The 25,384-nt window shown below is 39.7% G+C and overlaps 4 protein-coding genes across 9 annotated transcripts; 1 reads left to right on the forward strand and 3 right to left on the reverse strand.

Moving 5' to 3' along the window:
* Window positions 1-632: 632 nt before the first annotated feature.
* LOC126600993 (spore wall protein 2-like) lies at window positions 633-3,741 on the reverse strand. Of its 3 annotated transcripts, XM_050267692.1 has the most exons (3): window positions 3,574-3,741; window positions 2,097-2,752; window positions 633-1,988 (listed from the first exon to the last, which is right to left on the reverse strand). In XM_050267692.1, exons 2-3 carry the CDS (start codon window positions 2,692-2,694, stop codon window positions 1,006-1,008), a joined length of 1,581 nt encoding a protein of 526 aa, XP_050123649.1. In that variant the 5' UTR covers window positions 2,695-2,752; window positions 3,574-3,741; the 3' UTR covers window positions 633-1,005. The 3 variants fall into 3 exon arrangements, with proteins under 3 accessions (XP_050123649.1, XP_050123647.1, XP_050123648.1); XM_050267690.1 differs by having other exon boundaries at window positions 633-2,752; XM_050267691.1 differs by having other exon boundaries at window positions 633-2,743; window positions 3,574-3,729.
* A 1,976-nt stretch (window positions 3,742-5,717) lies between these two features.
* On the forward strand, window positions 5,718-11,125 carry LOC126600073 (syntaxin-132-like). Its single transcript, XM_050266592.1, has 13 exons — window positions 5,718-6,018; window positions 7,306-7,416; window positions 7,581-7,637; window positions 8,307-8,355; window positions 8,680-8,768; window positions 8,858-8,931; window positions 9,126-9,168; window positions 9,261-9,321; window positions 9,433-9,458; window positions 9,540-9,617; window positions 9,834-9,914; window positions 10,564-10,629; window positions 10,788-11,125. Exons 1-13 carry the CDS (start codon window positions 6,001-6,003, stop codon window positions 10,959-10,961), a joined length of 927 nt encoding a protein of 308 aa, XP_050122549.1. The 5' UTR covers window positions 5,718-6,000; the 3' UTR covers window positions 10,962-11,125.
* A 558-nt stretch (window positions 11,126-11,683) lies between these two features.
* LOC126600068 (uncharacterized) lies at window positions 11,684-21,323 on the reverse strand. 4 transcript variants are annotated; one of them, XM_050266585.1, is made up of 10 exons: window positions 21,158-21,323; window positions 20,376-20,592; window positions 20,046-20,250; window positions 19,722-19,812; window positions 14,044-14,189; window positions 13,155-13,398; window positions 12,951-13,055; window positions 12,676-12,858; window positions 12,392-12,596; window positions 11,684-12,250 (listed from the first exon to the last, which is right to left on the reverse strand). In XM_050266585.1, exons 2-10 carry the CDS (start codon window positions 20,587-20,589, stop codon window positions 11,763-11,765), a joined length of 1,881 nt encoding a protein of 626 aa, XP_050122542.1. In that variant the 5' UTR covers window positions 20,590-20,592; window positions 21,158-21,323; the 3' UTR covers window positions 11,684-11,762. The 4 variants fall into 4 exon arrangements, with proteins under 4 accessions (XP_050122542.1, XP_050122541.1, XP_050122544.1 ...); XM_050266584.1 differs by lacking the exons at window positions 19,722-19,812; window positions 20,046-20,250; window positions 20,376-20,592; window positions 21,158-21,323 and adding exons at window positions 14,277-14,367; window positions 14,761-14,965; window positions 15,106-15,328; window positions 15,897-16,172; XM_050266587.1 differs by lacking the exons at window positions 19,722-19,812; window positions 20,376-20,592; window positions 21,158-21,323 and having other exon boundaries at window positions 14,044-14,179; window positions 20,036-20,173.
* A 233-nt stretch (window positions 21,324-21,556) lies between these two features.
* LOC126600066 (protein QUIRKY) lies at window positions 21,557-25,094 on the reverse strand. The gene has a single exon (XM_050266580.1). The coding sequence runs from the start codon at window positions 24,891-24,893 to the stop codon at window positions 21,720-21,722; it is 3,174 nt and encodes a 1,057-aa protein (XP_050122537.1). The 5' UTR covers window positions 24,894-25,094; the 3' UTR covers window positions 21,557-21,719.
* Window positions 25,095-25,384: the final 290 nt, after the last annotated feature.

A 25,384-nucleotide genomic window follows, 5' to 3' on the forward strand; every position in this document is an offset into this window, starting at 1 on the left:
GCTCGTTTGTTGGCCAGAATTCGAGCAAAAATTTAGCGGATCAAAACACATGTAGCTCACACTGCCTCCTATTTGTTCAAATTTTGAACTGCAATGTTAGAGCTCGTTTGAATGTGTTTTTAAAATGATCGTAAGTGTTTTTGATGAAAATGTTTTTAGAACCAATATTTAGTAAAAATGCAAATTAATCCTGAAAAACATTTAAAATGCTTCTTGGAAGAAGTATATAATTGATGCTTCTTGCAAAAAACACTTCAAGTGCTTTTGGAAACTAAAACAAGTTTATCTAAAAACACTTTTAGTCATTTTAAAAGCACATCCAAACTAGCTTTTATGTAGGAGAGGCTCCTCGCCCGTGCACAGAGGTCCATTTAGAAAATTTACTTCGCTGGAGAAATATGCAAACAATCGAGGCATATGCCACCACCGCTCGAGCAATTTGTGGCTCTCTGTATGTCACTCTTTAAAACTCAAAAGGGCAAAACTAGTTAACCCGGAAAAAATATAGCAGCCTCAACAGCTCCAAAACAAGTCTTGAACAGAAGAAAACAACTCGAACAGAAGGAAATTCAGGCGGCAGCTGCATGCTTTCTCAGAAGAAAACAAGTCTTGAATACAGAGAAAATATCACATGCATACAACTGTAATTTGTAATTTCATATAAAAAGTTATACAGCCTCTTTGTTTACAAGCAAAACAAAATTTCAAGTAATTTACATCCTACCGAAACCTCCCATCATAGTCCTGTAAGTTGATACACATACCAACCCACTCCAGCTTACTGGGTTTCCTCTGGTACATATTCCGCTGCCCTAACACCCACCGAAATGTGAGGTGTCTACACAAAACATCAGTTTACACATGGATCACTTCTAAATTGCACAACATAAGAAAACCACACTAACAGATTACGTTTATTCGTTACCAGGAACACTTTATTCAAGTAATATTAAACACAAAGTATGGACCATAGTATAGAGAGGTGAAATGCGCTACCAAAGATTGCTATGCTGCTGCTTCTGTGGGCTTCTCAGCAACAGTGAGGCTTGCACTTTCAGCTTCTTTTATCTGCCTCATGATGTCTGACTTTTTCTCAAGTAGGCCTTCTATTTTGCCATTGATCTTCTCTAGCTTCTGTTTCAGCTTTACAACATCACTGCCTTTGTCCTTTTTATCGACTTTCCTTTTCTTCTCGCCCTTCTCCCCCTTCTCCCCCTTCACCTTTTTCTCTTTATCTTTCTTCTCTTTACCCTCCTTTCCTTCATCTTTCTGCGTCTCCTCCTCTTCTTCACCCTTTGATTCCTTTACATTTTCTTCAGTGTCAATCTCCCTGGAAGTAACTTCAGCCTTGACCTCCTCCTCATCCTCTTCATTTTTGTGTTTCTTCTTTTTGTCCTCCTTGTCCTTCTTCTTCTTTCCTTCTTTTTTGTCATCTTTTTGCTCATCGCTCTTCTTCTCTTTTTCATCATCACCGTCCTTGTGTTTCTTCTTTTTATCATCCTTGTCTTTCTTCTTCTCCCCTTCTTTTTTATTGCCGTCACCTTTTACTTCATCGCTCTTCTCCTTTTCGCCATCACCACCCTTGTGTTTCTTCTTTTTATCGTCTTTCTTCTTCTCCCCTTCTTTTTTATCATCGTCACCTTTTACCTCATCACTCTTCTTCTCTGTTTCATCATCACCGCCCTTGTGTTTCTTCTTTTTATCGTCCTTTCCTTCATCCTTATGCGTCTCCTCTGCTTCACCCTTTGATTCCTTTACATTATCTTCAATGTCAATCTCCCTGGAAGTAACTTCAGCCTTGACCTCCTCCTCATCCTCTTCATTTTTGTGTTTCTTCTTTTTGTCCTCCTTGTCTTTCTTCTTCTTTCCTTCTTTCTTGTCATCTTTTTGTTCATCGCTCTTCTTCTCTTTTTCATCACCACCATCCTTGTGTTTCTTCTTTTTATCATCCTTCTCTTTCTTCTTCTCTCCTTTTTTATTGTCGTCACCTTTTACCTCATCGCTCTTCTTCCCTTTTTCATCACCACCACCCTTGTGTTTCTTCTTTTTATCGTCCTTGTCTTTCTTCTTCTCCCCTTCTTTTTTATCGTAGTCACCTTTTACCTCATCGCTCTTCTTCTCTTTTTCATCATCGCCCTTGTGTTTCTTCTTTTTCTCATCCTCGTCTTTCTTCATCTTTCCTTTTTTCTTATCATCACCGTCGTTTTCCTCATCCTTGTCTTTCTTCTCCTTCTTCTTCCCTTCTTTTTCATCATCCACCTTTTCCCCTTCCTCTAAATCTTTACCTTTGTCCTTCTTATCCTTCTTCTTTTTCTCTTTTTCTCCCCCTTCTATATCATCTTCTTTATCTTCGTTCTTCTCCTTGTTCTTTTTCTTCTTCTCTTCCTTGTCCTCCTTTTTATCTTCTTCACTCTCTCCCGCTTCATTATCCTTCTCTTTCTTCTTTTCCTTCTTCGTTTTGTCTTTATCCTTCTTCTTCGATTTCTCCTCATCTGCATCCTTATGTTTATCCTCATCCTTTTCATGTTTCGACTTTTCTTTTACCACTGACTTGGTCTTAGATTCAAGTTCCACTTCAGTCTTCTCCTCCTTCAGGTCGCCTGGTTCTACATCCTTGGTCTTCATCACCATAAACCGTTCTTCCTTTTGAACCTTTTCAATTTCTTCTCGTTTATATTCAGTTTTGTCTTCCATCTACAGACTATTTGCCAAAACTCGAAACGCAAAACAGTTTCCTCCGAACCTGAGATCCCTAAAACAAATTAACCGTGCGATCAGTAATCCGGAAAACAAATTCAGTAGATTAAAAAAAAAAAAAAAAAGAAGCTGAACTTGGTGATGTACAAAACGAAGTAACTAAAAAAAAGTATAAATCCCTTCTGCTTGCTAATACTCGGCACATTGCAGACCATGCTTACTTTCAGTTCACCATCACAAAACACAGAGTACAGATCCGGGACAAGGTTATGCATATCTTTGGCGGCAAGCAACAGTCGATAAAGGGCGAAAGAGTGTTCCAAAAGAATCTAGCTCTAGTTAACATTTTGTTGTCATTTTTCGAAATACACAGCCGATACACATAGGGCTTAAGATTTCCCCAAACTTGCAAAGGTTCGGAGGATGGAACTCAAACTCTGAGTTCCCTAATTTTAGCCACTTTAATCGACCCCTACTTTGTCCTACACTTAATGGAAAACCTATCACTTTCATCCAACAGAGAGATTTCCATATAAACAGTCAGGATTCTCAAGACACGAACACGATTCTGTTGTAAGGGAAAGGAAAGCATATCAAATCGATTTCTGAACGGTGATTTGAGCACAATTCGATAACGTTTTTCTCCAAATTCCCACAAAGTAATTAAATTGATACAATTGAACGCGAATGAGTAAATAAAGCAACAATTTTGTCCTCAAGAAATTGCGAAAGCAGTACACAAATCAACACAATAACATCAAATAAAAGCAACAAGAAAGAATCACAATTTCATAACACGCATTCACGATCGATCACAAAAACTACACGTTTACTAATCCGTAACCGGAATTGATTGGAGTAACGAATCGTCAGTACCTCAAGGAAGCTCTGGTTTGACTGCCGCCTTCTTCAGTAACTTAAGTGTTTCTTGAGAGAGAGAGAGAGAGAGAGAGAAAGCTTTGGTTTCCTTTGCAAATTGTGTTAGCTTCGATCGAGTCGATGTGCAAATTGACCGATATATAAACATAATTGGAAATACGGAAAGCTGTTGGGCATTGGATTGATTGTGCCACGGGCGGCCACCTGTCGGTATTTTCGTCGACACGCAAAGGACCGACACCTTCTTGATTCTTCTGCGTAGCGTGCGTACCCAATACGTGGCGTTTTGTTTTGTGTGTTTTCTCCGAAACTCCAACGTCGACGACTTGGATCAGAAAATTTACTTAGCTCTTAAGTCTTCTTCCAAGTCTGAACCCCTCACCCCTCCCTACCTTCCGGTCAATTTCACATCGCAACCTCCCTTCTTGTTCCAATAGTATTTTTTGGTCTGTATTTTTAGGGTGCCAAACTTTTAATCAATTTTGTACTTTCCTTCTTGCCCTTCGTTAAGACAACATTTTTTTAATCACGACTTACGATTTACATGTTTTAAATGTATTTATATGCGTAAATTGATAAAAAGAAAGTCAAATATTTGAAGCAAATGAATAATCTGTCTCTATTGAATTTACATTAAGAATAGAGAAAATAATATTTAATAAACAACTGATTGAATCACATTATTGCTAGCTCATTGTAAGACTAAGCTCACTCCCTCCCCTTTAGTGTAGATAATATCGTTTGTTCGAAAGAAAAAAAAAACAATCATTTGACAACTAATTTAATCACATTATTATGTGCGTGTGAAAAACATTTTTTATAACCAGCATTACATGCATCTTAAGATGTTTTGAACGTATTTAAAAATTGAAAAAATAATATTTAATGAACAACTTGTTGAAACACATTATTACTAGCCTATTGTAAGGTACTAATTATAAAATAAAAAAAATAATGTACAAAAAAATAATTATTAAAAAAATACTTTTAAAATGACAAAAATAACCCTATCATATTTGATGCATTATTTTGGGTTGCTTTGTTTGAGCGGCATTTCTGTCCACTTATTTTTTGATGAAGTTTGTGACCCCAAATGAGTTGTTGTTGGCTTTATATATAAAGATAAGTGAATTAAAAACAAAATAAAATTATAGATTTTAGATGTTGATCGAGTGAACTTCTTTCACCGTCCAGTATTATTTATTAAACAACCATGATTGAATTTTTTTTTTCTCTACATAACCATAGTCCAAGATTTGAGGTTGAATGCACAAGGATAAGTGCAATCGGACTGAACCTTAGTCAATAATTCATGTCCTTTTTATCAAGAATTTTTAACATTCATTATGAACTTGTAAGTTTTGATGATGCATAATAAACTTAAAAGTTAAGTTATCCAAATTGGGTTTGATAAGGAACAATTTAAATGTTTATAGGTGTACTAATAGATTTTTAACCTTCTAAAAAAACTATCAAAGAAGAAACTAAATAATGTGAATTTAGAAAACAATTGAGCGTAATTAAAGGCACCCTAGTTTAATATAAATGTACTTGTGGAACCTCGTAGGTCCACCGCCATGACCGACATAACACATGCTACCTAGTTTTTCAATGGCTGTCGTGTAATGTAAGTAGAGAAAAACAGCCGAAATCAAAAGGCCACTTTCGTCATTTAAAAATAGAAAGTGCCACTTCTTTCTCTTTCAAATTTCCTAGGTTAAGGTCATTTCGTACTAATAGTATTTTTCTTTATTTTTGTTTGCAAGTGATAAATTTTAAGTTTAATTTTCGTAAAAAATAAATTTGTACTATATTATTGTTAATTATTGTAAAGCTTAATCCACTTCTTTATGAGGAGAAAATTTTAGTTGTGATGAGAACAGAAGTGGTACACCACGTGTTTTAATAGGAGTGGTAGAAAATTTTAGTTTTTAATTTATTAACATTTTAGCATATATATCTCAATATTTATATAGTAACACATGATGTACCACTCAATGTACTGATTACACTGAAAAATCTATCATTCAAGTTGATAATATCATTTTTTGAAAATTCGCACATTGAGTAACAAATCAATAATAATTTAAAAATAAAAAAGTAACAAACGAATTTACTGAAAACAAAATGAGAAATTTAAAACAGAAAAGAAAATCACGTTCTGTCTCTGATCTCTCTCTCTCCCCACTGCTGCAACATCTCCAGCGCAAAAAGCAACGTCTTTCTTTCTTTCTTTCCTTTCCTTTCATTTGGTTTCGCTCTCCCTCTCCTCTGGAAACCCTAACAGTGGCCTGGTTTTTTCAATTAACCAGGTCCCTCACAGGGGAAAAACCTTCAATTTTTTTTTCTTAAATTTTTAGTTTTTGTTAAATTTCTTCGCAAGCTGTAGTTTTTCTTTGTTGCATTTGTCAGCTGCCCTCGACAATGAACGACCTGCTAACGGTAATGTATTTGATTTTCTTTCATTAATTTATGCCATGGTTTGTATGTTTGGGCATGTTTGGAGGTTTTGATGCTCTGTTTTTGTCATGATCCGGCTGCGTTTGATGTTATTGGATCTGCTTTTTTAATGAGTTTTTTGAATTTTTGGCTTATGGGGTTTTGGTTAGTGAGAAAAAGGAGGGAAATTGATGGAAGAATTGAAAGTTTTTGAATCATGGGATTTTGCATTGTGCTTTAGGGAATGGAAGTGGTGGGTTTTATTTTGTAGATCCACAAAATCAAAATCAGTGTGGACTTTGGTACAACAGAAAATGTTAAGAATGTGATCTTCGTTAGATTGCTTTGGTTAGTGTGGATAAGTATGTAAATGGATAGAGACAGAGAAACAAACACAAACAAGATGTACGTGGTTTACCCGATTTACACAAGGGCATAGGTTCAAGCTTATTTTGTGAGTACTAGTGAATGATTTAGTACAAATGACATTAGAAAATATTGTGGAAGAATGATCTTCTTTTATAAAAGAGAGTTTCTAGCTTTGTTCTGATATTGACACATGTCGTGTTGTGATTAGCTTTTGATGTAGACACATGTTGTACTGTGATTGGCCTTTTGGTTGGAAGGAACTCTTCTGGATTCTTGACAGTATAACATTGATCGATGCTTGGTAGTTTTAGAATTGATCAAGTATGGTACAAACATCTTTCATTGCAGCGCAATCAACACCGGCTACTGCAGCTTTCGAACAGTTTGGTGTTACCCTATACTGAGAAAATTGAACAATTTGGATTCTTTTCCTTTTATTTTCCTGTGTTGTTTTTGGTTTCTCAGCTTTTGAACAGAGTTCGTCGGCATTGGTGTTTGAATCACTTAAGATCTTTATAAACGAAACTTGTTTTAATTTGTGAGAAGTACTTCCCTTTTTCTCATTTTTGGATTTGAAATGATTAACGATAAGGACAATGATGGAAGTTGCAAAGCAAGTATTGTACTTTTACATAATGCAGAACTGCTGAATAACACTTGACATATACCCAAGCCATTTAATCTGCGATTGAGGCTCGGTTTTTCTTGCTATGTTTGGTGTTTGCTTGTATATACTAATTATATACCAAAATGTGTTCTTAGAAATTTAGTAGTGTCATGTCGTTACGTAAGTTCAAGTCATAGTTATCATGCCTTTTCTTTCCTTTTATCTTTCTTTCCTAAACCCCATTGAACTCAAGCAATCGGATTTGGGATTAAGGTTTTGTTCAAGTACATTTATGACCTAATTACTGCTTGCAGGATACTTTTGAGATCCCTCGGGGTCAAGCTTCGAGAGATGGGGATATTGAACTAGGAGCACATGCTTCAATGAATTCTGGAGAACTTGGTTTGGAGAATTTCTTCAAAAAGGTGCTTTAGCTTCCTTGACTTATTTTTCTTTAATATCCCTTAAATGCATGAAACGCAATTATTTCTCTTTCCGTTACTTTTTCCATAGATAATTATTCTGTACATATGTGTTATGTTTACTTTCTGTTGATTCTGTCTAATGCTTTCATGATTTTTGTCTCCAGGTTCAAGAGATCGAGAAGCAAAATGAGAAGCTTGATAAGCTTTTGAAAAAGCTCCAGGTATTATGCTTTCCAATATGTTTTCCTTACCTTGCCAGCACCATGAAGGTTTTTTTGTTAGCCTCAGCTGTCATAGTTCCTAATTGGTTGGGTTCTGTCTAAAATGTATAGACTAACTACTCTTAACTTGGTCTCATTTCATGTTGTGCTGATGACATCAACCGTTAAACTTAATTGAGAGTGAATTTACTTATCCAAGAAGCTCAAAGATTTGAGTCCTGTTTTGGTTTGATAATGTTGTCGTCTTTGTAATTGCATGCATGGTGCCAATATGTGGTGATATCATTAACGGATTTCTAGTTACATATCGTTTTCATCAAATTGGGAATTTAGTGATAAGGTTATGAACAAGTATAACTGTAACTAAACCGAACATATAAACGTCATACTGCAGTGTAGGTAACATAGAATTGTATAGCAACTGGACTGAGTATTGTTTATTTGCAAAATAATGCATCATCCAGATTGGTAAATTTACTGTGTTTGTACCCACTAATTTAAATATTGTGAAACTGTTATTTTGGAAAATTCCTGTGTTTACATTTTTGTGCCTTATGCAATAGCTTAAAAAAATTAGAGAGCATTATAGTTGTAATGATTCTTTGAGATATAAAAAATTAAAAATTAAATGCACTTTTTTTTATCACTTTTAATCGCTTTTGTCTGCAGGGTGCACATGAGGAGTCCAAGGCTATTACTAAGGCTCCTTCAATGAAATGTAATCTCAAACTTGTTTAATTAATTTGATAATCACGTGAATCTTTCATGCTTATATTCGTATTTTTCTTTTATGTTATGTATGCTTGTTCCTTTCATAGTTCTGTAATGATGTCTATGGATTAAAATGAAGGGAGGAAACGATATGCATGCAGGACAGGAGATGTCAGAAATTATTCTAGCGTGTTTTCTCATAATTTTTGAAAAAGAACGCCTGTAATCAGTTTCCCTCTGCTGGTGTTCTTTCTTCTGTTTGCATCCATCAACTTATTTTTTCCTTCCTCATTAACCCAACAAAGATGATGGATCCTTTCACCATGTGCAGCAATCAAGCAACGGATGGAAAAAGATGTCGATGAAGTTGGAAAAGTTGCTCGTTGGATAAAGTCAAAAATTGAAGAACTTGACAAAGAGGTAAAACCTGACTCAACAGAAAGCTTGGTTTTATTTCTGTGGTTCACTGTAATTTTGCTTGTTGGACTAACCTTTCCTTCTGGGTCCAGAATTTAGCAAATAGACAGAAGGCTGGTTGCGGAAAAGGAACAGGTGTAGATAGATCCCGAACAGCAACAACCCTGTAAGTTCGTATTTCAACAATTTCCTTTGAAATGCCTTATGCCTGTTTCCCCTCATTTCCTTTTGGTATCTCCTAAGTTGTGGGATCACCAATAATTTTCCCTCACACATGCTTTGTTTGAGAAATCTTTTATTAATTTGTCAACTCAACTGAATCCAACATTGTCAAGTGTCCACTGTTATCTATTGTTGCAGTGCCTTGAAAAAGAAATTAAAGGACAAGATGGCTGAATTTCAGGTAGGCCACACGCACCCACACATGCATTTTGTTTTAATGTCTGTTTCTTTATTTCTTTCATCACTAAATTTTTTAACTTCCAAAATATGCAGACTCTAAGGGAAACCATCCATCAAGAGTATCGTGATGTTGTCGAGAGGCGAGTTTTTACAGGTTTGAACCCCTCACTTGCCACTCATGAATCGCTGCTATTTTTAGAACATCTACTTGATTTTCCATGATCTGATTTTATATTTTATTTTTCTTGCTTTTTGTTATCGTCAGTGACGGGCGCAAGAGCTGATGAAGAGGTAAAGCTTATTGCACTGTTGAAATATGGTATATCTATACCATTGTGAAAGCTCATTTTCTAATCATTTAACATTGTACAGACAATTGAAAGATTAATCGAGACAGGGGACAGTGAACAAATTTTCCAAAAGGCAATCCAGGAACAAGGGCGAGGCCAGGTTTGTCAATTTCCCCTTTTTATTCTCTGCCCCCGAATAAGCACATTTTATGATCAAAATTCTGAATTCTCTCACAAACTTGACAAACTTTTTGACACTCTGAACAATTAATTCCAAGCTCCTAACTCCTCTCGTAAATTTGTTAGCTTGGGTTGTTGAAACATTGAATTTTCTGATTAAGATTGATCACATCCAAAATTGTGTATCAAATTGTAGATAATGGACACTCTGGCCGAAATTCAAGAGCGACATGATGCTGTTAGAGATCTTGAGAAGAAGCTTCTCGATTTACAACAGGTATCTTCTTAGTTTGTGCAATGATGCGTACTCTCTGATGAAGACATGAAGTTGCTATACAATACAGATGTCTAGCATAGGCCTTTTAATTTTTGGAAAAAATGAGGAAATATATTGAAAGAGATAACAAGTACAAGTGGAGTCATAGAAGACTCTGATCCCAGCTGGGGATACATAGTGATACCAACCATACAGAGAAAGTAAATCTCAGGAAGAGAAGATAACACTAGCTACAAAAAGCCATTAAGGCATACAAAAAATAGAGGATGGCAATGGAGTAGCCGTCTTCAGACTAGCAATGACGGAGGACAAGGGAATCCATCACGTGAAAGTACCAGAACCAACAGGCCTTTTAATTTAGAGTTTTCAATTTGGTATTGCCTTATGAATATAATAACATTAATCTGTTAAATCTTTCTGCATTTCTGTAAGAAAGTGCAGGATCGGTAGATTATTAAGTTGTGTCATGACGTGGTAAGTCTCTGTTTAGGCATGTAACTCATAAAATAGCCAAGTTATTGTCCACTTTTAATTGCCATGATTTATTGAGGCCGACTGTGAGAATAGCTGCAAAACTAAAAGGAAAACTTTCTGTTTGTGTTTCGCCATGAGTATATATTATATGTTAAACACCAACTCATATGCACAGATATTTATGGATATGGCGGTGCTGGTTGATGCACAAGGGGAATTGCTTGACAACATAGAAACCCAGGTAATTACCACAATTTCAAAGCATGATGACCCCCTGAATTTCGTAAAGTTTCAAACCCGAAAGAAAACAGAAGTTGATTTGTAAAAACATGACGTGGAGTGCAACTCTTGTATCACACTTGGGTAGACGATCATGTATGTTGTGCTTTCATTCCGCAGGTATCAAGTGCAGTAGATCATGTACAGCAGGGGAATACCGCTCTTCAGAAGGCCAAGAAGCTACAAAAGAATTCGAGGAAATGGATGTGCATCGCGATACTCATTCTTCTTATCATCGTTGCAATCATTGTGGTGGCGGTGTTCAAGCCGTGGCAGAGCAACAAGGGTGCTTAAATTAGCTCCTATGATAATTTGTAACTGATAAGTATAGGGGATTACAACTGACACCTCTGGGACTCGAGCAAATCTTGTGAATCATTTCTAGCCCTTTTGTTCTCCTGTGATAATGTCCGCATGTAACACTATTAATCGAAACAAACTGTCACTATATTCTTTAAGGGATTCTTTAATAGGAAAACTAATGAAAAGGGCTTGAAAACTTTGAGTCTTAATGATAAGGACAAAATAAAGGGTAAAGTGAATGGTACAAAGATTGACTTTTTAGTGTAAAAATGTGGTTTTTCGCTAAAGTGAACAGTATCGGGTGCTTTTCGTTAAAGTTCCCATCTTTAATTTGCATAAATGAAAACTCTCTTTTTTCTTCTTGAATGTCTCATGTTACTGGTTATAAAACCGTACCGTCACGGAGATATTCCCGTTGATATTTCGTACGGATTTAACGGACTCTCCAAGAAGGGGTGTAAGAGAGTGGGCGATTTTAGGGTGTAGATTGGCACGTTTAGGAGAGATTTTTCAATGTGGCCGAAACATAAAGCAGTACGTCATAGGTTATTATACAAGTAGAGGGAAGTCTCTTTTTTTGTCTTTCAAATGTCTCTCTACTTATATTTTCATAAGGATTCGACGTGATCAGGGAAGTCTCTCTACTTATATAACGATACTAAATAATCTCTCCACGCTTTGATAAAAAGTGTAGCTGACATACTTATCGAAGATTAGTTAAATGATTTCTATTAACTATTGAAGAGTAGCTGACATGAGCAAATTACTGACGATGAGTCGCCAAATAGTTTCCTAGTTGGAATTGGCCGGTGTTGTAGTGAGGCCATATCCAAAGGGGAAGAGAGGGTCATAATGTGCGTCTCCTACATTCATCGGCAGCTGATCAACGGTTTTGAACCAGGTTCGAGAAAGCTTGCCCGTGAAGCCATAGTCACCAAATAAAACATCAGCTACGCCCTGCCCTTCCGTTCCTGGAAGCCAAGCTGCAACAAGAGCATCCATCAAGGGAACATATGGTTGGATCACAACAGGACGGCCAGAGATGACGATAACAACACATTTCACAGAACCGCAAACATTTGTGATGGCGCTCGGGCCAGGATCCGGTATTGTCAAGTTTAGGCTGTCACCAAATGTCTCTGCATACGGGTGTTCCCCTACCACAACGATGGCATATGAAAAATCATTCGACTTCATAAAGTCAGCATCAGGATTCTCCTTGTACACTACTTTGGTTTGAGGATCCACTGTGTTCTTTATGGCACTAAGAATTGTGGTGCCTGTTAAAGAGTTAGAAAAATAAGTTTCTTACAGAGTTTAATAGGTCAGTTTTTTCGGAGTCCCGACAGATTCCATAGGCAACCATGTATCAAGAGGATATTATGTTTTATAACAGCAAAAATAGAAGGATCTTTGTTTACCTTCGGTGAGATTGTTGCCACTTAAGCCCTGCCACTCAATGGTCCACCCACCACACTGATAACCAAGGTTATCTGCATGACTACCGGCTACAAGTATTTTAGATGCCTTCTTCGGAAGGGGTAGCAACGGCACATCAGCAGATTCGCCGTTCTTTAGAAGCACTAGAGATCTCCTCACAGCTTCCCTAGCTAATTCTCTGTGTTCCTGTGAAAATAGTAATACAAAAAACCAGATTAAGTTTCCTGCATTGTTGTAGAATGGTGATAAATTTACCAACGTCTACCTTACTCCCAAGTTGGTCGACCAGGCTGCGATCAGCCAACGGTTCCTCAAATAAGCCCATGACGAACTTAACCCGCAAAATTCTTTTTACAGCATCATCAATTCTGCTCATGGGAATGATTCCATTTTTCACCAGGGAGGTTAGACCGTCAATAAATTCCGTATAGTTGTATGGAATCATGACCTGTAACAGGCAATTAAGTAGGGGTTAGAAGACCAAACACATCATCAAGTTTATGGAACTTAAGAAAGGAAAGCAACAGAGATGTTAAGTACCATGTCAATTCCGGCATTGACGCCTGCTTGAATTGAATATGAGTAGTTGGCATGAGGTGGAGACGTGATCCTGTCATTACCCTCCCAATCTGAGATGACAAAACCCTGATATAGTCCACAAAGTTTCACAGTGCTTTTAGCTTCTACTTAGGCTATTGTAAAATGGACATAGGGCCGAAAAGAACATCAGAGAGTCGTTCTTACCCTGAAATGAAGAGTGTTCTTAAGGAAGCCAGTAACAAGATCGCGATTAGCATGCATCTTTACTCCATTCCAGCTCGAGTAAGATACCATAATAGTTGCAACCCCTTTGATAATTGAGTCATAGTAGCCTGGCATGTGGATACTGAGCAAGCCGTGTCTGTTTATCACAGTGTTATTCTCGTTGATGCCCCTGGTTGTTCCTCCATCGCCGACGTAATGCTTTGCACACGCTGCAACCTTTTTACTGCCAACAGAAATGGCGGAACACTATGAACAAAACACCTTCGTAAATTGGATCACAATCGTGCTGTTTGGAATTTGACAATGATTGATGATCTTTCAGTAAATTAACGTGCCATGAGAATTGCAGTTGTAAATATGTCCTTTTCGGACAAATCAAAATGCAACAATATAGGGATTATAGGTGGCCTTTGTGACCACCGTAAATAGCCTAGTGCCAAAGTATGCTTGGACAAGCACCTTCCCTCTTTTTTCCTACAAAAAGCTACCAATTTTTCAATGAAAGTGCTTAAACACACTAATCATCTCTCCCTTCCTCTAAGAGCCAACATCACTGCACGCGAAGGAGAAGAAAAAACGACTAGTACTTGCATTGCATGTTGGATTTATGTGGACCAATAGAACTAAAACCAAGTTAAACTTCAAGATATTCCAAAACTGTAACTTTCACAGGACCATTATGATGAGTATCAATCATTTTCGAGAACGTGGACCGCCACATTATGCAAAAGAGAATAAGACCTTTCAAACTCTTGTAATGTGTTAGAAATGTTGGACCGTTTTATCTTTGATAGCACAAATGGACCCAAAAAAAAGCATAAATCAAGCACAAGGCTATGACAAAAAACTGAGGAATTAAAACTCTTACTTTCCGCCCACAAAGGGAATGCCCTTTCTAGAGTTGGCTGGTAACTCCCCTTGTAATCCAGGTATGATCTCAGTCATTGCTTGAACAATTTTGTGATCTTCACTGTAGCTTTCATAACATCGACCCCATCTTGGATCTCTGCAAACCTGCAAAGACAAAATTAAGAGGAAGTACAACTTAGCTTAAAGTAACTTCTGTCGGTACTAATCAGATGTACAGTTTATTTTAGTTACCGCTATACAAGGTGCGAAGACATATGGAATGCCTGTAGCTCTAGCTTCAAGTGCAGTTGCAGCTCCGATCCTCTTAACAAGTACGGGATCCCTGGTTGATTTTAAATACGAGGAAGTTGACATTAATACATTCACTCTTATGGTTTAAAGTTTGAACTACTAAGAGGACTAAAATTTTACAGTTGAAGAAACAAATTTCTCAATTGATCCCATTTAGTTAAAGTATCATCATATACTCGAACATATTTACACAAACTTATTTGTATTTGGAATTTTAATTTGTCAGCACCAACGAAAAATGAAAGCTTCAGTCAAATTCTCGATCAAATACCGGACACATAAGACAATTATCGCATGGTAGAACTCTTCATTTAATTGTAGAGAAAGGAAAGGTTGTTTTTTTCTCTCCAAAATTCAAAACGCTGAGACTAGGTTGACAAAAGAGACTAAGCGAAATGTTGGTATTCAAGGCAAATCTACTTGCCTGGTAGCTCCAAGGCCAATATTGTGCGGAAAGATTGTTGCTTTGTAGACGTTGTTGTGGCCATGAACTGCATCGATACCATAAATCATTGGAATTCCAAGCCGGGTTGATAAAGAACCTTTTTGAAAATCATTCACCATGTTAATCCATGCTTCTGGAGAAGCCCTTTGTGCTGGAACGCTCCCACCCCCGCTTAATATACTCCCTGCCAAAAACAGATTAATTTCTTCTTCCTTAAATCTAACTGATCTGCATATGCATATGTGATACATTCCATTCTTTCTGTAGTTACACATGTATATATAATTTATACACAGGCAGGACAGAAAGAAGAGTGATGATTACCGATGAAGTATTTCTTCATCACCTCAGACGAAGCAACACTGCGGTCTATCTGCACCATTTGGCCAATCTTTTCCTCCAACATCATCCGGCTCAATAGATCCTTGATTCGAGTATTCAGCGGCTGTTTGGGGTCTTTATATCTAATATGTTCTGCTTCTGCTATAGCTATGAAGAAACATGAGAGAAGAAGCCCCATCAAGAAGATGGGAGTTCTAGCCATTTCCTGTTCCCAAAAAAATTTACAGAAGAATGTAATGCACAATTAGAAAGCCAGTTTGAGGATGAGCTATGGAACATTGTGAACCGAAATTCGAAAACATAAAAAAGGCCTAAAATTAGAACATCAAACAGTTAAAAGATGAACAAAATTTGAAGAAAAGTATTAAGGCAACAATGGAAAGGAATCACAATATAATGAACCTCAAGCATTCAAGCACCAATGGAAGATTAGTTGCATGGTGGAAATTATAGAAAGTTACCACTTTTATTAACAAAAAAATGCTGCACCCTAAGTTAATCCCAGAGAAAGGAATCAGAAGGACCTTGTAGCAAAATGCAGAATCAAAGAGAACCCTTTTCCAAGCAATGAAAAAAAGGGTAAAAAAAGTTTACTATTCTTCAAGTGACAATCACAACACATGCATGTTGCTCCTTATTAACCACCAAAACACAACAACTAAGAGAGAGGTAACTGAATCACAACTGAGTGAAGTATTTCATTTCATCTTTCTGGAAACTAATAAATTCCCATTTGTCAAAAGAAACTAGTAGCATGTGGAAGTGGAACTTACAGAGAAGCAATGGAGACCCGATACTCCAATAGGCAATGAGCAGAGAGAGAGGTTTGCAATGAGCTCTGCTGCTTTGTGGAAGAGAGAGAGAGAAGTTGAGTTGGGACTTGGGATTTGGAAAGCAATGTGAGGCAGAAAATGGAACTTTATAGAAAAAAAAAATTAGGTGCTAGTTGACTGAAAATTTGGATGTGATGATATATTTGTCAATTTCTGGAAAAAAAAATATTTGTCAATTCGATAGCGGGCAGAGAAAGGTGACGCAGAGAGTTTTACTGGAATCCAAATTTGTTTATTTGCCATTCATTTCGCTTTCATGGATGAACTCATAATTCATCATGCTTATCTTTACTTTATTGGTGAGATTAGCACCCGCATTAGTGATGCTGCTGGTGTAGGTGAATTAAGAAGACAAGGATTGTCTACCCTCCCATTTTCGATGCCCTCTGGTATCCTTTTGTTTGTGTGGTCACGGTTAAACCACGTTAACATTTTATATTACTATTCATTTTTTGTCTTATTATCTCTATAAAAAAATAAATAAAATGTTGACGTGGCTTAATTGTGATCACACAAAACAGGAGGGCATGGAAACTTCTAAAAAGAAAGAAACAAGTGTTCCAACTTTTAACATTTGATTTTGGCTTCCTGCCTCATCCACAAATTACAGCCTTACACTACACACGCATGCATTGCGTTACAGAGATCGATATCGCTCGAAAACGGCTAGTGGGGTTTTAGAAATTGAGGGAAGGCGATGAGATTGAGGGAGGCGGCACAAGAGAGAGAGAGTACCCTTTTGAATTAGAGTCTTCTCTCCTCTTACTGGGTATTCCCAAATCCCTACTCGATTTCAATATAAAATTATAAACTTACATGAAAATAGCAAAAACAATTATTTTCTCTTTAAATTTGTGTACTCTAAAAACCCATCAATCATCAAGAACAGAGAAAATTATTCCATTCTACGTAACCTTAAATACTACGAGCATTAGATAGCCTGTCTTAATTTGGATTTGGAACTTTTTCATTTCCTTTCCAATTTCTAATGAATGAAAAAACATAAAAGAGAAAGAGATAAAAAAAAAAAAAACTCGTTTGGAAATGTTTTTAAAGTAACTGGAAGCACTTTTGGTAAAATTATTTTTGGATTCCAAAAGCATTAGTTATGTGCTTCTTCCAGGAAGCACTTCAAATGCATGGTTTTCCTTCATTATACCTAAATTTGTATGGAAGACATTAAATATTACAAGTATTGGATGACTTGAATTGGTTTGGATTATTGCTTTTTTCGGTAGCCCAATCATCTCTCCCGATGTTGCACTTATATATAAATAACTAATTGAACACACTTAATCAAGGAAATACATAGCATCCAGAAAAGAAACACAACCAATTCAATTTTATTTTATTTTCGGGAAAAAAAAAAAACAAAGAAACAACAATGGTTTGTTTGATTTTCCTTTAAACAAGCAGCTAGCAAAGTGATCGACCAATTGGAAAATTTCATATATATTATTAGTCACGAATTCGTTGTGATTATAGCTTCTTCATTCGTCACGCATTGTACGTATCTTGAGGCCAAACTGCATGCACAATTTAGCCATGCAAATCAAGCACTTTCATACGTGACACGACACCCAACCTAGCTAGCTATATAAATACTACCGTACATAACGATGCAAAGTGCAAACTGGTCATGGCCTTCTTCGCAAGAAATGCACTGCTGCTAATGCTGCTTATGTTGATTCTAATTATGTCTGATGCAGTAACTGTTGTGATCGAAAATTATTTGTGGGATCAATCGGGCGACTCGCCACTGAAAGTTCACTGCAAATCCAAAGACGATGACCTTGGTGTCCATGCCGTCCCCCTTGCTGACTCCTACGAATTTAAGTTCCATCCAAACATATGGCGGACCACGCTATTTTATTGCAGCTTTGAGTGGCCGGGCCAACTTCACCATTTCGATATATACGACCAAGGAAGGGATGGAGGTTGTGTACTAGACGACAGCGTTTGTTTATGGCGGATACAAGTGAACGGTCCGTCCAGGTTCAACGGCTATACTGGCTCATATGATCTTCTGTATGCATGGAAGGACTAGTTGTTTCAAAATCAAACATTCTGGGGACAACTCTGTTGCAAGATACCCCAAGTGGAAATGTGGATCTTTACCGTTTCGAGATATATAAGGAAAAAGGAGGGAAAAATAAAAAGCAAATCTGTCGTTGTGCTCTTTCTTGCTTTAAGTTAGCAAAAGTAGTGTGCTCCTTTTTTCTGTATAACCTAAATTTGAATCCTCATTTGTAATTTGTATTAGATTAAATATAATTTCAATTGAATAAATAAAGTGGGATATATTAGTCACCAATTTTGTTGTGATCAATAACAAGTAAAAACTTATTTCCTAGCTTCTACTGTAACTAGAATTTCTTAATTCGTCACACTAATATATTATTATTGTGAAAGGAAATTATATAAGCAAAGCCAAAAGATTTAATTAATTAGCAAGTAGCCCTCCACCTCAATAGTGAAGAAGAGTGTTACCCTTGCACCATGACATGAGTTCCAACCCATCGACGTCCTAATCTAACATCTCTAACAAATTTATTGTTTGACAAAAGATTTAATTAATTATCGTGCCACCACTAGCTATGAGAAATCCTAATAGATTGTAAAAAGACATGTATAACTTGCACCTCAAGCAATAACTTCGAATCAAGTCTCTTAGTAAAGGATGACGTAAGACGCGCGCAGAGCGTCCATAGAAAAAAGACATTTAACTTGCACATTAAAACCGAAAAAGAAGAGTAGCTACATGATTTTTCTAGTTGAATTTTTTGGGTGTTGTAGTGAGCCCAAATCCAAAGGGGAAGAGAGGGTCATAGTGTGCATCCCCAACATTCATAGGTAGTTGATCAACCGTTTTGAACCAAGTTCTTGAAAGCTTGCCAGTGAAGCCGTAGTCACCAAATAAAACATCAGCCACCCCTTGTTAGTACTAGAAATTAGTAAGTCAAAAGCCGAGGAATGAAAATTCTTACTTTCCTGCTACGAAGGGAATGCCCTTTTCAGAGCTGGTATCTCCCCTTGTAAGCCAGGTATGATCTCTGTTAGAATTCCTTTGTCCCATATCGGCCAGAAGGATTGAGAACAAGCCATTTATATAGAATTACCCCACTCTAACTAACACCGAGGCCTTTTGTATTAAAACCCCACACCTGACGGATTGAGAAGGTGGCCAAGTGGGGACAGTATCGGTGTTGTTGGAGTGGGCCCATGGCCCGTTTACTTGAAATTTAAGATGGTATCAGAGCCAGGGGACGGGTCCGTACATCCACGTGAACGGGTGGGTCCCCTTTGGCCCCGCACAAATGGGTGAGCCTCGACTTGGCTCCACATGGCTGCCGATGTGTGGAACTCCACGTGTGACCTATAAAATGGGGTCTCAAGTGCGGGGGAGTGTTAGAATTTCTTTGTCCCACATCAACCAGAAGGCTTGAGAACAAGCCATTTATATAGAATTACCCCATTCTAACTAACACCGATGCCTTTTGTATTAAAACCCCACACCTGACGGATTGAGCAGGTGGCCAAATGGGGACAATATCGGTGTTGTTGGAGTGGGCCCATGGCCCGTCTACCTGAAATTTAAGACATTGCTTGCACAATCTTGGGATCTTCACTGTAGCTTTCATAACATCGACCCCATCTTGGATCTCTGCAGACCTGCATGGACAAAATCAATATGAAGTTCAGTGCCAGCATAAATTGACTTGTGTTCATATCAATCATCAGATATATACAGTTTATTTTAGTTACCGCTATACAAGGTGCAAAGACGTAAGGAATGCCTGTAGCTCTAACTTCAAGCGCAGTTGCAGCTCCGATCCTTTTAACAAGTTCAGGATCCCTAGTTGATTTTAAGTTCGATCAAGTTGATATCAGTATATTTACTCCTTGAATTTCATATGGGTTGATCTCTTAATACGACTAAAAGTTAAGAGTCGAAAAAACAAATTTCTCTATTGCTAATAAATTTTAGCACAATATCTACTTAAAATTCAATCAATATTACTTTGAGACTAGGATTACAAAATAAGTTACAGCTCAGTGATATGTTAGCAATGGAGGACATCTACTTGCCTGGTTGCTCCAAGGCCAACATTGTGAGGAAAGATTGTTGCTTTGTAAACATTATTGTGGCCATGAACAGCATCGATACCAAAAATAAACGGAATTCCAAGCCGAGTTGATAAAGAACCCTTCTGAAGATCATTCACCATGTTAATCCAAGTTTCTGCAGAATCCTTTTGTGGCGGAACATTCACAACCCCTCTTAATATACTTCCTGCCCAAGACAAATTTCCTCTACCCTTAAAATCCAACTAATCTTCATATATATGCAGAAGGACTGCTTCCATTCTTTCTATATATATTTTATACAGAGACGAGAGAGAGAAGAGTAATGTTTACCAATGAAGTGCTTCTTCATCACCTCAGGCAAAGCAACGCTGCGGTCTATCTGCACCATTTGGCCAATCTTTTCCTCCAACGTCATCCGGCTCAGTAGATCCTTGATTCGAGAATTCAATGCTTGTTTGGGATCTTTATATTTAATGTATTCTGCTTCTGCAATAGCTATGCAGAAAACTAAAAGAAACCCCAACAAGAAGGGATTCCTAGCCATTTCCTGTTCCAAATATTTACACAAGAATGTAACGCGGCGCTCAATTAGAACGCCACTTTTGAGGATGAATGTATAACAACAACGTCACAAATTCACAACCAATACTAGAAAAGAAAACAGGTCTAAAACTAGAACATGAAAAGTAGAAAGCAACCATCTTATAATTTTCAAGAATTCAGGCAGCAAGGGAATAATAGTTGCGCGGTCACGGAGCGACAGAAAAAAGACAGCAAAAATTAGACTCGGAGAAAGGAATCAGAAGCACCCTTTGATCAAAATAGTAGAAATAGAAGAGAATCCATTTTTCAAGCAACTAAAGACAATAAAACAAGTGAGAAGCACAAGACACGAATAGTTTGAGCTCCTCAACATTGCTCCTTAATCCTCCTTCCCCACCAAAACTCGAAATAAAGTTCGTTTATCCCCTTTAGCATCTGATCGTAAATTATCCGTAACGAAAATCTGAAACCGAACAAGAGACGAACTAAAAGTTTCCCTTTTCCAGAAACAAAAAATGGGAGTAATTAAAGAAGTTGCATGTACTAAAAAGTGAGAAGTGGGAACTTACAGAGGAGCAATGGAGTGAAGAGGCAATGAGCTCTCTCTGTTCTGTGTTGAACTTGAAGGAATAGTGAGTGAGTGAAAGGCAGAAAAGAGTTGAGTGAAAAACATGAGTTACAGATGGACAGTTTGACGCTCTCACTTTATTGAAACAGGACACGGACTTCTTGTTTGCTTCTTCAATGAACAATGCACTGACATTGATGGATAATATTAGCTGTTTGCAATTTCTACTCAAGATAGGGCGTATTGGAGTTAACGAAAGACGTGGCGCAAAAACGAGCGGGGTCACGTTTTATAATTCATATAGCCGACATTCACCTCTTTCAGACCCTGCGTAAAGCGGGAGCCTTGTGCACTGGGTACGACCAATGTTTGTTTGTTGTTGATGCAAATTCTACTCATGTACCAAAAAGCATTACATACATGTATCTTACAAGAATTATAGATACACATGCTTATTAATGTTACTTCACTTGCTTTGCCTCAGCAAAAGCAATTGGTTATCCAAACATTACAAAACAGAAGCTTAAGCTTGATTAATTAAAAACGTGATGAAATAATCAATCTCACAAAAGGCGATCAGACAACGACGGAAGCCGTCGAATGAAGTTCAAAGCCGGCGACGGCATCCGATCACGGAATATCGGATGACGGAGATAATAGAACCCAAACGCCATCGCCACCATCTTCGACGGCACCACGTACAGTATCATCGCCACCACCAAACACAACACCACAAAGATCCCCGTCGCCCGCGGATCCTGCCACGTCACCAGCGCCTGCACTCGTTCCCCTTGCGTTGCAAAATCTCCCAGCACGGTCTGCACGCGTGCCCCCAACATCCTAAGCTTGTCGTACCTCGCCCGCACCACCTCATACGGCCTGTTGCTCGGCACCGCATCAAACTCCTCGTCCAGCTCGTCCCGGTCAACGTTGTCCGCCAGCGAGAGCTTCGGGTCAAAGTGCTGGAGTGGGGCCCGAGAGCGAAACCTGTAGTTCCACGCGCCAATCACAAACACGTAAAACAACAGGGTGGGCACGATCAGATCCGGGAACCAAACGAGCAGCACCAGCAGCGCGTGCACAAGAATCGTTGCCATCGGTTTCTTCCAAGAACGCGTGTCGTTTATCCACGCTACGACATCCACAACCCCTGCTACGACATTTATGATCCGGAAATAATTGGCGCGCACTTTCCGCATGCTGAATCCCTGCGAGTCCGCGTCCAGCATGTAAATCACAACCTCGCGCCCGAGAGGCGGTTCGGAGCGAGACAGGTGTGCGGCGACGATCTTAACCGCCGCCCTCCGCAGCAGGTCCTGTTGCATCACACCTAGCGGCTTTATGTGGTGCATCAACGGCAGTGAAGGCTGCGAGTACGCGTGGATCAAATCCAACGTCGGACACACTCGAACAAACCGTATGGCCACCTCCACCTCCCCCATTTTTTTCAAACCGGCGGGAGACAAAAGCAACAGCGGATACGTATTTCTGTATACTCTACCCGTAGCCAGCGTCGAAATACGCAAGCGGAGCTTCCCGATACGAAAATCGGGACCCGTGGCATCTGTCGAGCCGTCGATTTTGAATCCCGGTCCAGAGCTATCAAAAACGCCGATGCTCAACACCGTACACGGATCGTATACTTTAAACGTATACTGCTCGTTCCATTTGGGCTCCAAGCTATCGCACACGGTCCGTGTCCGTACCCATTTGGATCCATATTTTGCCACGCAATACGCATCCGTACATCCCTTACCGCTCACCGTCTTGACAGGTATCAAGTTCTTGCACCCGATGACGCCGAGCTCGACGGTGCCCAGCGGCGGCTTCCAGAGCTGCCTCGCGGTGGGCCGGTAGTCGCTGCACACGTACGCTGCCTCGTCCATCACGTGATACCCGCCGTCGAAACAGAGGCGCAGGTGCATTCTGCCTCTGTACACCGTCCTCTTCTTCTGGTCTTCCTCGCCTGGGCTCTCCAATGAGAACCATCTCGAAGCCACTTTGCGGTCGTCGACGCGTCGTTCGATGGCGGTAAGGGGTATTGTCGCCACCCCCAATATGACCGGTCCTTTCGCTAGCCGATTCTCTACAGTGAAAATTAAACGATCGCTGAACGGCTCCGCGGCTACGAACATCAAGTCTTGGTTCCACGACAGCGTGCCGTTTTGGGTGACGGCGGGGTCGGTCTTGAGGGACTGGAATCCGAGCTGGGTTTTGACTTGGACAGATGACTCCGTCAACGACGGCGTCATGGGGAGAACGTCTTGGGCTTCGAGGACTGTTGCTCGGAGATACCACAGCTTCGGCGATTGGTAGACTTTGGCTCGCGCGTTTGGGTTACCGGCTGTATCGGTCTTCCACGCGTCGGGAAACGAATCGTCCGCCTGAGTTCCCATCCACGTGGCGAGCATCAGGTCGCCGTTCATGCGGGCCCCGCCGCCCTCCAGCCTGTACCACTGCGGGGCCAAGGGGCTGTCGGGCGGGTCTCTCAGGGGAATTTCCGTCACGTCGAAACAGATTCCACCGAGGAAGTGATGCCCGGAGGCAACCGAGGCGGTCGCGGGGTCAAACATGGGCGGGCCCCACACGGAAATTTCGAGGATGGAGGCGTCGGATTGGTCGGGGGATTGGCGGGCGAAGGCGAAGGTCTGGTCCCACTCGAAGCATTGGGTTTTTCTGGCGGGTTTGGACGTGATATGGTGGTTGGCAGTGGAGATTTTAACGATCGGACTGCCGCTGGAGGGAATGAAGCGCGCCTTCACCACTCGGACGAAGAGGTAGTGCATCTTCTCCACCAGATCAAACGACGGCCGATCCATCGACATGCTTTCTGTTGGCTCCAGCTGCGACGTATAGTTCATTACTGGTGGCCTTGGCATTGGCTGTGGGCCGTTGATTCCATGGAATTTGACATCTGGAACTGATTTCGATACGGCGGCTCCAATCATCTCTATTTCGGGTTCACGTTGCATGGTTGCTTCAGGTGGTGGCGGCGGCGGCGGATCCCCTTGATCATGATTTGCATCATCAGTGGGTGGTGGTGGTGTTGACGTCGGCCCCGGTGGAGGATCAGACTGTACATCTTCAGGAGCTACAGTTTCCTGTGGTGGCACCACCTCAGTCGGTGGTTCTTCGGCGGGCTTCTCACCTTCCGGTGGCGGTGCTTGTTCTGCTTCCGGTGGTGGGTCCGCCTTAGTTTCCTTCTCGCCTGGTGGTGGGGTTGAGTCAGATTCTGGTGGCGGCGGCGCCTCCGACGACGGAGGCGGTGCAGTTTCAGCCTTTGGCTCTTCCGCTTGAGGCGGCGGTGTTGGTGGTGCAGGCGGCGGGACAACCTCATCGACGTAATAAATCTTCAAGCCAATTTCGCCTTGAATCCAACTAAAGAAGCTCTTCTTCTCCAATGGGAAATAAATCAAAGCCTCCTCGCCTTTCTTGACAAACTGAGTGGAACTCAGTCGGATCCTCCCGAGGAAGTTGTTCCTCCGGGTGGGTCCGTAGTTCTTGTCGTGGTGGACATCGAGCTCCAGCACATCCCCAAAAACATCGGAAGGCTTGCCAACGTTGAACTCGAGCAACTCGTTCCACACGGGGTTTAGGTCTCGTATCTTTGTCTGCGTCCGCTTCCGCTGCCCGTAGTAGTCCATCACCACGTACGGGCTCGACGTCCCGTGCCCGTCTTTCGGCGACAGATTTCGAGCATCGACAACCTCAACAATCAGTTTCCGTACAGTAGCCATAACGTTGGTTCTTGAGTGATCAAAATGTCACAGAAAATGTGTAGCTAGCTTTGGTACTGTAGAGTTTCTTAGCTAGCTACTATCATACTCCACTTTCAAGTAAGAGAGAAGAGGCATCATGGTTATGGAGAGAAGCTATAAATAATGTTAAGTAAAGTATGAGGGGAGATATTCTATCCCGTGACCGATTGCATATCTCGATTTCTCTCATCACTTCATGTAATGAGAGATAAAAAGTACAATTGATTACACTTGAGATTTTACCGTATAAAATTGACGTTTCTTACTTTTTTTTTTTTTTTTTTTGGTGTAGCAAAAATATTAAGTAATGCATGCGAGCAAGGTTTTTATCATATCGATTGTATATTTTCATCACTCTACTTCTCTCATCACATTACATGAGAGAGATGCAACTGGTTACACCTAAAATGACAGATATGTTTCTTAACTTCTTCATCCTTTACGTATTTAATTCACTACTTTTTGAATAT

The sequence above is a fragment of the Malus sylvestris genome, chromosome 14, assembly GCF_916048215.2.
Source record: "Malus sylvestris chromosome 14, drMalSylv7.2, whole genome shotgun sequence".
In the NCBI taxonomy this organism is placed as follows: domain Eukaryota; kingdom Viridiplantae; phylum Streptophyta; class Magnoliopsida; order Rosales; family Rosaceae; genus Malus; species Malus sylvestris.

Excerpts from the sequence above, each read along its gene's own strand:
- LOC126600993 (XM_050267690.1), bottom strand. The coding sequence starts at position 2,694 with ATGGAAGACAAAACTGAATATAAACGAGAAGAAATTGAAAAGGTTCAA.
- LOC126600073 (XM_050266592.1), top strand. Across the intron at positions 9,322-9,432 it reads CGAGAGGCGAGTTTTTACAG|TGACGGGCGCAAGAGCTGAT; the intron begins GTTTGAACCCCT and ends TGTTATCGTCAG. Across the intron at positions 9,459-9,539 it reads GCGCAAGAGCTGATGAAGAG|ACAATTGAAAGATTAATCGA; the intron begins GTAAAGCTTATT and ends AACATTGTACAG.
- LOC126600068 (XM_050266584.1), bottom strand. The coding sequence starts at position 15,325 with ATGGCTAGAACTCCCATCTTCTTGATGGGGCTTCTTCTCTCATGTTTC. Across the intron at positions 14,190-14,276 it reads TCTTCGCACCTTGTATAGCG|GTTTGCAGAGATCCAAGATG; the intron begins GTAACTAAAATA and ends TTGTCTTTGCAG. Across the intron at positions 12,251-12,391 it reads TGGCAACAATCTCACCGAAG|GCACCACAATTCTTAGTGCC; the intron begins GTAAACAAAGAT and ends ACTCTTTAACAG.
- LOC126600066 (XM_050266580.1), bottom strand. The coding sequence starts at position 24,893 with ATGGCTACTGTACGGAAACTGATTGTTGAGGTTGTCGATGCTCGAAAT.